This window comes from Suncus etruscus, chromosome 3 (assembly GCF_024139225.1).
Source record: "Suncus etruscus isolate mSunEtr1 chromosome 3, mSunEtr1.pri.cur, whole genome shotgun sequence".
Lineage (NCBI taxonomy): Eukaryota > Metazoa > Chordata > Mammalia > Eulipotyphla > Soricidae > Suncus > Suncus etruscus.
In genome coordinates, this window is record NC_064850.1 from 61,375,104 (window position 1) to 61,390,725 (window position 15,622).

The 15,622-nt window shown below is 33.3% G+C and overlaps 1 protein-coding gene across 1 annotated transcript in view; it reads right to left on the bottom strand.

The window, feature by feature from the left end:
* The window catches only part of DENND1B (DENN domain containing 1B), a 206,294-nt gene that overhangs the window by 118,693 nt on the left and 71,979 nt on the right, over positions 1-15,622 (bottom strand). Inside the window, exons 6-7 of the mRNA XM_049769751.1 lie at positions 6,470-6,539; positions 3,390-3,470 (exon numbers count right to left, since the gene is read on the bottom strand). Of these exons, the coding sequence (XP_049625708.1) occupies positions 3,390-3,470; positions 6,470-6,539 (151 nt within the window). The remainder of the gene's footprint in view (positions 1-3,389; positions 3,471-6,469; positions 6,540-15,622) is intronic.

Sequence of the window (15,622 nt, forward strand, 5' to 3'; positions counted from 1 at the left end):
CCTAACAGTCATCTTAATATATCTAGCAGCATTAATAAAAAAAATTAATGTTTAAAACTTAAAAATAAAATTATTTTTCCCAAAATTACTCTTAAGTTTTATTAAACAAATACTAATTACCTTCTATAATACTCAAAGCACTATAAGTTTTACATATGTAAGCTTTACGAAGCACATTCTTTTTAATCCTGTTTCTAAATTTCACCCACCACAATCAAAATAAAATCAATAAAACTTTTATTTTCTGTTCCTATTAATCTCAATTATGTTAATATAGCATTCCCATAAGTGAAAAGTTCAATAATATCATTTAATTAAATAATAAAAGTAATATGCCAGAACATTCTAACCAATATTGGACATAGCTAAACTAGTCAATACAAGGCTAACTAACAGAACCATAAGAGGTGATATTACAGAGTAGAGGAATCATATCAAATCAATCAGAGGTTTCATGAGATGATAACTTACAAGATCTTATATCAAAAGTGTGAAAATATCTCATATTGTAAATGCACACAGATACTAGAGAATGTGCCTAGATTTGGCCTAAGTCTCTATTATCTTCTTTTTTTGGGTGGTGGGGCAGGGAACTTAAATGGTATTTATTGTATTTTAAAAACTATGCTTTAAAAGTATAACAGAAAATACATTCTAAATGATAAATTTTCTTTAAAGAATCAAATTTACCATTTCCCAAAGGACAGGTATGAATCTTAAAGACACAGTGAACGAAATGATTATCTTCCCAATTTAATAGTGATTTTTAGAAGCCAATGTCCCTTTAACTCACCGGTACTAGAGAGGGCTGCTCTTTCAGAACTTGCTCACTGGCAATAAATATCTCTTGGTTCTTACAATATATGAGAGAAAACATGAATATTTTACTTTCATGGGGAAAGTTTACACAATTTGCTGTGTATCTGAGAGAAACCCATGTAGGCAAATCATTCACTGTAAATACTTAAATAACATCAATTATAAATGTTTTGTTAAACACTGATTTGCTAACTTTATGTTAGAAAAAAATTAAAGAATTTTCATATGGCTAAGGAAATCCTATGAATATGCAATGGTTTTAAATGAGATTTTTCAAAGAAAGTATATATATTAGCTAATAATTTTCACAAAATTTTCTGTGATTAGTAATTACTCTGTTATCATAAAAAATGTATGTGCTAGAGTATCCATGTAACTCAAAATGTAAGAGAATTACAGAGATTTCTCAAGACTCATCATATATTTTTAATGGAAATCTTGCAAACAAAAAATATTCTTTCTACTTTGGAGAAATAAAAATCGCACAGCCAAGCAATGGTTACCACAGTGGGTGAGCACAAGAAGACCAGGGGGATAAGAAGCCAAATGAGTGAGTTATAGAGACTGTGATTGTGTGTTGGTAACAAATACTTTGAAAAGGCATAAAATTATACTCCTAAATTGAACAGTGTCATGTAAAATAATGCTATCTCAAAAAAAAAAAGTCCTATGAACATCAGCTTAATCAGTCACTATAAATAAAAACTTCTGCTAGTCACTGAAGATAAGTGCTCTAATTACAATTTGTCACTTATCCCAAGCCAGGAGCAATTTCTGAAGGCATAACCAAGAGTAACACTGAGCATCACCGGGTGTGGTTGAAAAAACAAAAACAAAAAAAAAAAGAACAATTTGTCACTCGTTAGCAACATGACAGTGGCATATTATTTTAGTAGTTTTCTGTTGAAATCAAATAAGTAAAAAAATGAACTTTGTGTAAATGTGAAGTAATTATTTTATCAATCTGCTGAAATTATTAATACATTAGATACACTACAACAAAATTGGCTATTGATTCAAAAGCTTGTAAGAATTCAAATTTCAAATACAGAAAATATACTGGCTCCTGGTTTTCAAATCAATTATATCCCAAATTTAAAAAAAAAAATGAAAAAAACAATGTGCCAAAAGTGGGGAATTAAAAAGATAGTGAAACATAACAACAAAATATTGGATAAAGGTTTAGGTCATGGACAAAAGTTTGGACAAATTCTGTAGAACAAGGGAGACTACAATTTTTTGCAGGAATTTTCCTGTTAGAAGTTGAATCTGACAGTTTTTAGAGAGAAGAACTGGAGAGAGACACTGGAGATGACTATTTGAAGTGTTTATGCACCTAAACTATAGTGATGACAGTGGGACTACCAAGAATAGAATCATGTATGAAAATACTGTCATTAAAAATTTATGGGGAGCTGATTTAGTAAAAAAAAAATTTACCAAAGAAGGAAATAACGATCCTAACAATTTCCTGATTTTGCTCAAAGCAAAAGACCATTATTAATAATTGTTAGATAGTTCAGGTAATTTTCCTTTCAGTTTCTCTTGTAATATTATATGCTCTTCTTCTGAGGACAGCAGTTCATCATTATTGTGGGAGAACCAAAATCAATATACATGCATGCATACATTATAGTCACTATGATAAATTAATGAGAATGTTAATAAACCATGTTATTTCATAACCATTAATTTTGAACATTTATAAAATATCGCAAAATATGCATGCGGTTCTTAAAAATCATTCAGTGAAAGTTTCAACAGTAAATAATCTATACTACCACAGACTTGCTATTTTGATAAACTCCAATCATATTTGTAATTTGTAATTGTGATTTGTAATTAGGTCAGATATAATAAAAGTGGGGGATTTTTCACTTGAATTTTTATCTTTTTTTTTTTTTTTTTTTTTTTTTTGGTTTTTGGGCCACACCCGTTTGACGCTCAGGGGTTACTCCTGGTTATGTGCTCAGAAATCGCCCCTGGCTTGGGGGGACCATATGGGATGCCGGGGGATCGAACCGCGGTCCGTTCCTTGGCTAGCGCTTGTAAGGCAGACACCTTAGCTCTAGCGCCACCTTCCCGGCCCCTTGAATTTTTATCTTATGTTATATGTTTTATAGGCTTTATTTCAGATTCTTATTGTGTACTATCTTCATTTTAGCAAGGTACTTTATTGAGAATATGGACTATTTTATGTGCATATATTTCTTACTAGCAAATAAATTTGATAAATTAATTGTTCCTCAGAATCAAAATATTGCATAGATTTGTCTACTCTTACTGTATCATTTTTTAAATCTAAACAATATTGCCAAAATATATATCCAACATATTTTGACAGTTAAGTCATGCCAAAGAGTCTCAATATTATCATCTAGTAATGTTATTAGTAACACAAATAACTAGGAGCAGAACTACCTTGGCAGAGTTTCTGGATATTACATGCTTTCTATTTTTTATTTAAATGTTATATAGTTGTCATGAAATTACAATATTATGATTGGGTTCCAGGCTTACATGAAAAACTGCTATGATCTTAAAAAGCAAATTACTGATTAAATACTTACCACACTCAAATTGACAGGAGTGTTTGACTTTGGTACTGGGTGGTTGTATAGTGATTTGAGAGTTTCATTCAAATCACTCTCCTAGGGTTAAAAAAAAAAGTATGCTCAGTAAATATATATGTATATATATACACCATGAAAATAAAATTAAAACTACTAATAAAATAATGCACTGTGCCTCCTGATTAATATAATGCAACATATTCTATATGACTCCTTTCCATAGGAATGTTTCAAATAACAAATGGAAACATCTTAATCTAATAAATGTAGAAAAGATATTAAAATCTCTTTATCTAGAAATATACAGTAATATTTCTATTGAGTATAAGTGTGGCCAAATTAAATTATAAAACATAGATGCTATCTATATAAAGAATTCTAAATAATTAAATTTAAAAATGGTGAGATTGAATAAATATGCAGAACTTTATATCAGATCACAGATTATTTCAGTTTTCCAGTATGACCTTAAAATCTCAAACCTAGGGCCAGGGAAATAAATGAATGGGCTAAACTAGTACTCTAGACATGGGAAATCTGGGTTTGATCCTCAGACATTGCATGGGCAGAGTAACCTCCTAGCATGGAGTCAAGAGTGGACCTGAGGCATCATCAGGAGTGGTCCCAAATAAGGCCAAAAAAATAACCTCAAACCTACTTTATAAAGAAGAGATACTATTTAAATCAGAATATTACAAAAAAAGACAACATAAGGTTATTCTAAATACTTCTCTCCAGAGCTACTGATCACTCACTGTCTGTTCTACTGGGTCAACACAGAACAATCAACTTTATAGGTTTTGCATTACAAAGTACTTGGTGTGAGTGCTCTCTCCCTTCTAAGTTATACATGAAATCTAATAACTAATTCTTTCAAAACATTGTGTTGGCAAAAGAAATGAAAAAATAAAGCAATTGTTCAATAAATTTAGTAATTAATTTTAAGGAACTTGGATACATGAAACTTGACTTATTTTATTTACAGTTTCTCTCAAAAATTACATTTGGGATTCCATAAATGTTTGCAAAAGCTAAAAAAATCTCAAAGCTGCCTATGTGAAGCTCTCTATAGAATTATTATAATCCTCAATAGGAATATTTAAAAAGAAAAACATTAAAGACTATCTCTCTTGGGCTGTACTGCACTACATAGTTCCCAGCATGGTGCTGGGTGTCTTTGTGAAGGCCTCAGGGCACTGCAGGTGAGGCACTAGAGGCTCTTCAGCACTGCTGGTGGCCCAAATACTTTCCAGTACCTCAGGGCCCAGTACACCAAAGCATCCTTGGGTTCTTTCACAAAACCTTCTGGGTTATGCAGAGACAAGAAATATTGAGAGTGACTGGCCCTCTCTCTCAGCATGGCTTGGGCAACACCCCCAAAATGACTTAAGTAAAATATAGTACAGAATGCTCTCAATAATATTAAAATCCTTCCAGCTTACAGATATCTACTCTAAAGTTTTAGCTTTTTAAAATTCAGGGGTTTATTTTCTTTGTCATGCAGTAGTGTCAATTTAATGATTTCAAATATTTTTAGAGAAAAAAACGGTATTATTTTTGCTTTGATTTAACAGTAAAAATTTACTCCATTCAAAAAAATTCTTTGAATTTTCCTGGTGTTGATCAGGTAAAGATAATAAATTATAAAAAGTGGATAACTGGTGTCACTAGATTAAAAACAAATAAAAATTGCATGCATAGAGCTACTGCTGGTTATTTCATGAATATTTTCAACCTACAATATTTCTTTTCTGATTAGAAACACTAATGAAGGGGCCAGAGCAATAGTGCAGTGGTAAGGCGTTTGCCTTCTACACAGCTGACCCAGGACTAACCTGGGTTTGATCTCCAGTGTCCCATATGGACTCCAAGCCAGGAGCAATTTCTGAGCGCATAGCCAGGAGTAACATTTGAGCGTCACCGGGTGTGGCCCAAAAACCAAAAAAGAAAAAAGAAAAAAAGAAAACAGAAAGACAAATGTACTTTGCTTTATTATTTTCTCTTCTTTAAATAATATATTTTTATATTTTTAACTTTTAAGTCAGTTTTCATTTAATTATCAAAGAGATTAAGGGGAAGTTATAAATAATCATCTTGATTAGTCTGTTCATTTATAAATTGAGGGGAAAAATGGATAGTACCAGAATCAGTCATATAAAAATTGAGTAGAAATAAAAAATGATCAGACTTAAACACCAAACCCAAAGTCAATGACAACAGAATCAATACCCAATCTTCAACAAGCTATACACAGAGTGGACCAGTTATACTAGCAGTCTGGGGTGCAAAGGAAGGGAATGCTGGGAATCGGGTTGGAGGGAGGACAACACTGGTAGTGAGAATACCCCTGATGCAATGTCACTATGTACCTTAAATATTACTGTAAAAGACTTGTAATTCACTTTGATCACAATAAAAATTATTTAAAAAGAAAGCAAACATTAGTAACATCAGTTTTGTTTTGCTTTCTTTTTTATTTTAAGGAAGAAGTTCTAAACCTAAGAGCTAAAGCTGAAATTCTAACGAGAAAAATAAAGAAAAATCTTCATGTTATTGGATTCAGAAATTATTGCTACAACTCTAGAAGAAAAAGAAACTAATTCAAAATAAACTAACAAAAACATAAACTGATTCCATTAAAAATAATCTGACTGGAGAGATACTATAATCTTGCATGCCGCTGATCCCCCATTGAATAACCAACATGGCATATGGTTCCTCCAAACACTTCTAGGAGTCACTCTTCCCTGGCTGTTTGGTTTTTTGTTTATTGTTTATTGTTTTTTGTTTTTGTTTTTTTGTTTTTTGTTTTGTTTTGGTTTTGGGTTTTGGGCTACCTAGCAGCGTTCAGGGATTACCACTGGCTTTGCTCTCAGAAATTGTTCCTAGCAGGCTCAGGGAGCATATGGGACACCAGGAATCAAACCCAAGTCCATTCATAGGAGTCACTTCTACCAAAGCCAGGAATAGCCCATGGGTACCCAGGTTAGCTCACACCATGCCCCTTCCCCAACAAAGGATTTTAATTTCATATGTGCATTTTAAAATAATTTTAAAGGAGGGGGAAAAGAGCTTACCAGTTCCTTAGCCAAGTAATCTGCTAAAGTATTTAGAAGTTTGTAATATACTTCAAACCACGGTAGGTAACTATAAAAAAAGAGGAGCAGTAGGTCATTATAAATATCAATAATTGTATATATACATATACATACATCTGTATGTATATATGTAGATACATACAGATGTATGTATATATGTAGGTATATACATATACATATATTTACATATACATTTAGGAAATACACACAATTTAGAAAAGGAAAACAAAAATTCAAAATAAATATTAAATTTGTATTATTCCAAATAGCTTTATACTGAAAAACAGAAAAAAAATTGTTACACTGAAATTTAGATGTTTTTTACTAGTTTTTGTTAAAAATAAGAATACATGGGGGCCGGGCGGTGGCGCTAGAGGTAAGGTGCCTGCCTTGCCTGCGCTAGCCTAGGACGGACCGCGGTTCGATCCCCCCGGCGTCCCATATGGTCCCCCAAGCCAGGAGCGACTTCTGAGCGCATAGCCAGGAGTAACCCCTGAGCGTCACCGGGTGTGGCCCAAAAACCAAAAAAAAAAAAAAAAAAATAAGAATACATGGTTCATTCCCAGGTTTTGACACGAAAAGAAACCCACCAAAATAATAAAATAAAAATAAAAATTCTAAGCTCTATTATAAAGTTTATACTTACTTCTATATATTACAATACTTAAAATAACTATTCTGATGCCTACTTAATTGTATTCATCAAAATATTCAACAAACAGTTACATAAAATTAATAAAGTACTTAAGCATATGAAAAATAAAAGGTATCAAAGACTAATTTCATAAATATTTGTTTTGTTTTGTTTTTGGGTCACACCCAGTAGCGCTCAGGGTTTACTCCTGGATCTATGCTCAGAAATCACTCCTGGCAGACTCGGGGGACCATATAGGATACCAGGATTCAAACCATAGACCTTCTGCATGCAAGGCAAACACCCTACCTCCATGCTATCTCTCCAGCCCATAATTTCATAAATATTTTTAAATATGCTGAACTTATTGTACAGTACAACAAAATTATATGATAAATTAATCTTTAGAAACTAGGTTTTAAGTAGGATTCAAAACAACTATAAAATTAAATAACAGAAAGCTTATTATTAATATTCAAAAACTGTAAATACCTCCTCAATATCAAAATACAATTTCAGGGGAGTCAAGTATATGCCTTGCATGTGGCTGGTGTTGGATCCATCCCCAGCACCAGCTATTCCCTGAGCATCACTGAGTTCTGGAGGTGATCCCAGAGGCCTAAGCACTGCCAGAAAGACTCAATTAGGTCCCAGTGTTACAGGGCATGAGCAGTTGTCATGCCAACCAAGAGTAGGGCCTCCTGAGCACAACTTGGGAACCACTAGACCCTCCCACTAAAAAGCAAAAACAGGAAAGAAAAAATCAGATTACATTTAAAAATTCATTTTGACTCACTACATTAGATACAAACTTTTATTTAAGCAAAATACCAAGTCCAAAAATAAACTCTCTACGAGCCAGCTAGTACAGTGGAGAAAGCACATGTCCTATACAATTATTTAATTATTAAATTATCTACTCAACTATAATTTTCAATTGTAGTCATTTTATATGTATAAATCAATACATACATACTCATATATCTGTTGGAAATACCATTAAAATAACCAACAAGTTTAAAAATATAAATTAATGCAAACAAAAGAGAAAAAGCAACAGACAGCAACATAGACAAAAGAAACAAAGAATGATAAATTGTAAACTGAAAACCCCAACAAAGGGTTAACAAATCAATAGTCGATTTACTCCCAACTGAATCCTAATATAAAAATTTTAATGAGAAAAGAAATCTCAAAAGTTTTATTTTCTTGAAATAAGGTCACTACTGTATATGTACATTTTTCAGTTCAGTATCTATCTGAAACCTAATGCTATAACCACTAGATTTTTGAGAGTTCTAAGCATTACATCAACACAAAAGGAAAGCCAAGTAAACCAAAGTAAATCCTATGTCAAAGCTAAGTCTTAGAGTGAATTGTGCAGACAGAGAGCCATCATTCCAGCTAGAAAGAAGTGTGAGAGGTATGAGACTGAGCTGCTAGAACAGGGTTTTTACCTCAAAAGACAATACTAACAACCCTTGAAAATCACTGCTTTTAATGGCCTGTTCTCGTTACTAATTCTTTTAAATCACCACATCAAATCATCACATTAAAATGTCTATATTCATTACAACATAAGGAAATAGTTCTTATGGAAAATATCCAAAACATATATTAATGCAGAGCTCAGACAAAATAGTCACAATCCTGTTTGAGTATATGATAATGGCATGTAATACCATATGACTTTGATAGACAATATCAGCCAATGCATAGGGGTTCCTCCACAGCGTGGCCTACCACCTGGTGCCCAACAACACTCTCCATCCCACCTCTTTAGTCCTCACACATCCTGACTCTCCCACCAGTGTTCAGCAATTCTTTTTTGGTAACCCAAGATTACAAAAATTTGTTATTTTTAGGATATTACCTATTCCCTTGTTTTAGCTTTCTATAGACCACAATGAGAGAGATCATTTAGTATTTGTTCCTCTCCTGCTAGCTTTATTTTTCTTCACTTGGTATCCTCTATGGCAGTCCACACTAAAATTAACTGTATAATTTTAACTTTTCACAGCTGCATAATATTTCATTGAGATGCAACCTGTTCAGTCATCTATCTCTAGACTTTTGGTTTGTTTCCATACCATGACTATTGTACTAAGCACAACATACATGGGTGTGATTATATATTTTAAAATTTGTCCTTGTGTTTTGGGAATAGAGCAAAAGCTGGAATCCTATGGGAGTTCAAGTTTTATTTTCTAGAGAAACCTCAAAATTGCTTTCCATGAAGGCTGAATCAGGCGAAATTCCCACCAACAATGGATGCAGGATCCTTTTCCACAACATCCTCACAACACTGATTGTGTGCAGTCTTTCTAATCTATTGCCATTCTCATCTTTTTATATGTGCAAATCCCACTGCTGTTTGGATTTGTATTGATGACAAGTAACCATAAATATTTTTTCATATGCCCATGGGGCTGTCTCCATTTCTTCAGTTCATCTCTCTTTTGGTGAGGTTACTGGTTTTATTGTTGAACTTTATAAGTGCTTTTTGCATCTTGGACAATGGGTTGTTTTCTATTGCAAATAAACAGGGTCTAGAGAAGAAGGTACAAACTGGCTTCTTGCAAATCATACCTTGGTCTGGAGCACATTTTATGTAGTCAACTTACCACTGTTATTTCAATTATTTTACTAAGTAAGCTGTAAACTTCATTTTTTTCCTATTTGTTAAGAAAATACTCTTTTTGTTTGGTTTGGTTTGGTTTTGGGGCTACACCTGGTAATTCTCAGGGCTTATTCCTAGGTCTGAGCTCAAGGGTTTCTGCTGGAGACCTTTTTGAAATGCCAGTGATTGAACCCTGGATCGACTAAGTGCAAGACAAGTTCTCTACCCACTGTACTATTGCTCCAGCACCAGCTGCAAACTTCTAAATCTGAAATAATTCCGTTAAAGAGCTAAATTTATTACACACCTAAAAACCAGAAGAAACAGAAATGCTTATACCGTATCTTTTGCTTTACAAAACTCCCAAGAATTGTGTAATACTGTTAGGTGTTGTTGTGATGCTTGGACCACCTTATTTCCCCAACTTTCTAACTGCCCAATACCAAACTAGTTTATCACAGAGTCTCTTTGTATCATAAGTCATATAAGCTTGCCTTTCTCAGGTAAGAAATGTTACCACATTTTTTGTGACATCTAGATAATTTTCCAAGATGTGCTTTCACAATTCATTTTAACTGAAGTATAAGCGAGCACCTACTCTCATACGATCCCCAAACATTATTTTAATAGATGTTACTATTCACAAAACAGTCAAATTTGTTTACTTACAACCCAACACAAAAACATTTGAAAACATTAAAAATATAACTAAGATTTCACCTGGTTTCTATGAAAAAGAACATTCTAATTTTTTTAACAAGAATAATTGGGAGTTTTCTTTGTAGAGTTTGATAAATGCAAAACAAACAATACCAAGCATCTTCTAACAAAAAGCATAATAAGATTCTTGAAAGACTGCTTTCAGATGATTTATCTTTTGTAAACAGTTAAGGCCGCAATATATGTGAGTGACTATATGGATAGCAAGCCCTGCCAGAGTGCATTTTCTGTAAGATTACTTCCCTTCCCCTACACGTGTGCTTCCACTATAAAGCTGATAAAATTTTTACATTCCCGAGTCAAAGGTTAAATAAAGGAAAGGAAATGTTTTTTGTCAAATAGTCAGGTAGCCACTAACAGTCTCCATGATCAGCAGGAGTAATCAAATAAAACCAAGGAAACCGCCTTTCCGTAGAAAAAGTCTAATGTCTAGAAGCTGTTTTTCTGTCTGGAAAATTGACACAAAATGTGTAAAATTGAAACATGCTGCTTCTGAGGGATTTGCCCAAAGGAAGAGTGTGAACTCTTTGAATTTGTTATGAGTTAAAGAGGGCAAGGGGTGGGAAAAGACTACAAAGACTCTAAACATCAATCTGTCTTCCTTGCTCCCACTTTTCATTTTGAACCTTCAGCGAAATTTTATAGTTGTAAAATTAAGTTAATCAAATTAGAAAAAAAGTTTTTTCTTGCATTTTTTTCGCTGAGCACATGAAAACAATTTTAAATACGTACAACATGGAGATTTAAATTAGTAATGTCACAAAATATATTTGAAATCTTATTAAACAAGTTAAAAATGTCATAAAAATAGTAGCTGAAATTTCATAATTAAATACCAACTTTTATATTAAATACTCATAAATTCTAACAGTTTTCTAAAGATGAAATGAACTCTTAACAATCAAAGGAACATACCTTTAAATCTTATAACATAAGCACAAATAGAAAAAACATTCTTTTCATAACATCATAAACAAATTTCTAGCTTATAACTAAGGTAAATAAAAGTAAATTTTTTTTCTTTATAGGCCACACTTGGCAGTATTCAGGGCTTACTCCTGGCTCTGTGCTCGGGAATGATTCCTATAGGCTCAGAGATACTTATGGGATGCTGAAGATCAAGACCCTATCTGCTGTATGCAAAGCAAATAAATACCCTACCCACTGTACTATTGTGCCAGTCCCTCAAAATTATTTTCAAATCTTATAAAAGAACCATTCAGGAGTAAAGAAAGTAGCATTAAAGCACATGTGGAAATATTTTAACTTAGGACTCAGAACAGAAGGGTTTTTATTAATAATGTATATAAGCTACTTACAGGACTTAACATACTAAAATAAACACTAAATAATGCTACCATTCATTTCTCATTATTAATGTGTCATTATTACTCTAATATAAATGTCACTTGCTATTAAACAAATAAATGAGCATTTTTTTGATTTCCTACTAAAATTTATTACAAATTTGTATTTAATTTTATTTTGAATCAAAAATCTTTTTATTGTGTGTGTGTTTGGTTACTGGGTCACACCTGCTAAGCTAAGATTACTTCTTGCTCTACAATCAGCATCACTCAAACCTGTGTTGATCACATGCAAGACAAGCATCTCACATGTTGTACCAGCTCTCTGGTTCCTGTATCAAACTCATAAATATACTTAAATGTATTTCATTTTTATTATGACTACTCTTTAAGGACCTAAAACATTTTCAACTGTTCAATATAATCTAAAACTTCAAAGACACCTATAAATATTTAATTTTAAAATTCTTATTGGGGTCAGAGCAGTGGTGCAGCAATAGGGTGTTTGCCTTGCATGCAGCTGACATAGGGCGGACCGAGTTTCGATCCCCTGGTGTCACATATGATCCCCCAACCAGGAGCGATGTCTAAGTGCATAGCCAGGAGTAATACCTCAGCATCACTGGCTGTGGTCCACAAACCAAAAAAAAAAAAAATTATAGTAAAGTATATGTTTAAACACTGTACATTACTTAGGCTACCATAAGTATAACTACAGAGGTATTATTGACTTTCTAAGAATTGTAAATTATTTTCTTCTGAGAACATAAATAGTATCAAAAATATATAGGGGTGCAACATTCAGTTTTGCTCAGGTCTTACTCCTGGCTCTACAATCTGGGATCACTCTTGGTAGGCTTGGATTGAATGCAAGTCAGTTGCATGCAAGGCTATATTAATACTCTCAATCTCAAAAACATATTTAAAATATCAATGTTTTAATTATAAATATAAAAATTATATATCATATATGATTTCTAAAACAAATTGATTTTTAGTATTTAAAAGTTAATATATTTAGGCAAACATATAACAAATTAATTTTCATTATAATCCCAAAGGAAATCATATCTGTGCTAAATCTGATTTTTTAGGAAAAAAGTGAAATATCAAATGTAAACAAGAATGTTTTATGTTTCAAATAAGTGGCTTATTTTCTCTTTTAAATTTATCTGGTTCTTTTTATTGTTATGTATCAAACAAATACTTTTATTGTCATAAAATATGAATTAAAGGCAAAAACTCTATTTCCTTAGAATGTTGGTATTTTTCACAATAATTTAGCTCTAGAAAGATCAAACTATAAGAATCCCAAGAACCCAGAATTGGAATTAATGTTGGGTTCTAAAATCAGGACACCTCACAAAGTTAAATGCAAATATTCCTCTAAAACTCTGACAATCAATAATATATACTTTGAATACGCATCTTCTCTAAGTGTTTATAAAACCCTAAGAATCTAATTGAGACATGATTGTCTCAACTACTTCTATGAATAGTTTATTAAATAAGTCTATTTATTTCCACTCTTCCTATTTTTCAAAAAAATACTCAAATTCTAAGTTTTGGGGTATTATTTGTGTGTTTTGTTTTGTTTTACTGTAGTCTCTTCTACTACAAATCTCAATTATACAATGAAATTTTAAATGAGAGTTTTTGGAAGAGAAACAGTAATGGAAACAAACCCTAGGGGAGGTAGCATTGTCCCACTATGATATCACAGTATGGAATAAAACACAATGTATCATAAAATAATTTTCATAATATATCATAAATATTTCTCCCAGTCTTGTATTGCATATGATTTTTCTTAATACTATGTAAATAATAATCTATTATATATTTATTCAATCACTGATTTATCTATTCCACAAATATCTCAAGTCCCTTATGTGCCAGTCCAATAGATCGGACAGCCTCTGTGGCAGAAGCATCAAAAAAGGGGGTTAATGCAGAACAGGGAAATGCATCCCCACATGCTTACTCAGTCAAAGTCCTACCAAGGGAGGTTGCTTGGGGGCTTTTTGTTTGGAGTTTGTTTTATTAAATTAAAAAGCTATTATTATTATTTTATTTTTATTTTAATATTTATAATATTATTTTATTAAATTAAAAAGCTATTATTAAATAAGCTCTCATAAATAATTTGGTTCACATTTAACTACCCACTCTTGAAAATATTCCTGACACTTAAATCTCAATACGGGAATTAACTGAGTCAAGATGGTATAAAGTGGGGCCGGCCAGGTGGCGCTAGAGGTAAGGTGTCTGCCTTGTAAGCGCTAGCCAAGGAAGGACCAAGGTTCGATCCCCCGGCGTCCCATATGGTCCCCTCAAGCGAGGGGCAATTTCTGAGCGCTTAGCCAGGAGTAATCCCTGAGCATCAAACGGGTGTGGCCAAAAAAACAAAACAAAACAAACAAAAAAAGATGGTATAAAGTAGGGGCCGGAGGGTAGCACAGCAGTAGGGCGTTTCCCTTGCACGTGACTGGCCCAGAATGCACTCAGGTTCTATCCCCAGCATCCCATATGGTCCCCTAAGCCTGCCAAGATTGATTTCTGAGCACAAAGCCAGGAGTAACCCATGAACGCTGGAGGGTTGTCCCCCTCCAAAACAAACAAACAAACAAACAAAAATAATAAGATAGTATGAAGTCTTTAACATCTGGGAGATAATGTTAAACTTTCCTTTGGTTTTGAGGTGGAGAAGAAGGGCTTCTCCAACCGACCAGGCTGGACAGTTCAATGCCTAGATGAAGCAAGGTGGTACTGCTCAGGCCAACAGATCTGGAGTCAGTGTTTACACCTGGTGGTGCTTGGAGGGTTAGCAGTGGAAGTTCTTAGGGGTCTCCAGGGGTATTCCTTGGTCATTTTCCTAAAAATGTCATCAGAACTATGGTGGAGGGTCTTGGGCTTCTGGTTGAGGTAAAGGTGCAGTAACTACAGCCAAACCATACCATTAACACTATACATAAATCATAAGAATTTTTTTTAAGTTTTTGAAATCAAACATTATAAGTTTTTAGTCCTGCAAGCAGCATACTATTTCCCCTACTTTTCCGCCCTTTGACGTAAACATGTTCTGCAACCTTCAGCTTGAAAGGCACAGATCAGGAATCAGACTGTTGCACCTGCTTTAGGATCTTTCTGCCACATATTGATGTGTTGTGGAAAATATAGATACTGTACAAAACTTGTCTTTTAATGTTACAGTTCATAATTCGTGTGAATATTTTTAAACAACAATGGCTTTCCTAAATTTAACCAGAAATTTCATTGAACAATCTATCAGCAATGTATAGGAGTTATCCTAAAAATTATTAACTTTTGCTAATTATTTTTAATGAGAATTAGTTCACACAGTCAGTAGGACTCAATGAGCCACTGAGGCCATAGCTAGTGTCTATGCAGGGTGTGGGGTAATAAAGAAAATATCAGGACTGTGCAGTGCCTAGGATTGAACTCAGGGCTTGCACATGCCCTGCATCTGCTCCCATATTGGAAATATCTTTCTGACCTATTTGCCAATTATTAATGGTTCAGTATACTCAGCATATTACAACGATTGCTCAGCAAAGAGGGTCCTCTCTTAAATTCTGAGTTCTAATATCAAGAACTTTGGAAGCACTGAGGAAAGCTGAAAATACAAGTGTTTCTGAAATTAAAAACTGTCAATTGTCTCCGCAGGTAACAAGAATAATATAAGAAATAAAGAATTTGTATGTGTGTGAACCTGGAGGGGACTGAGGAGAGAAACATTCAAATCATTGCCAAACTCTAATATCCAATGATATGTACACAAACATCTGCTAGACTGTTCTTGAAACTTTTCTATAAATGTAGTATTTTAT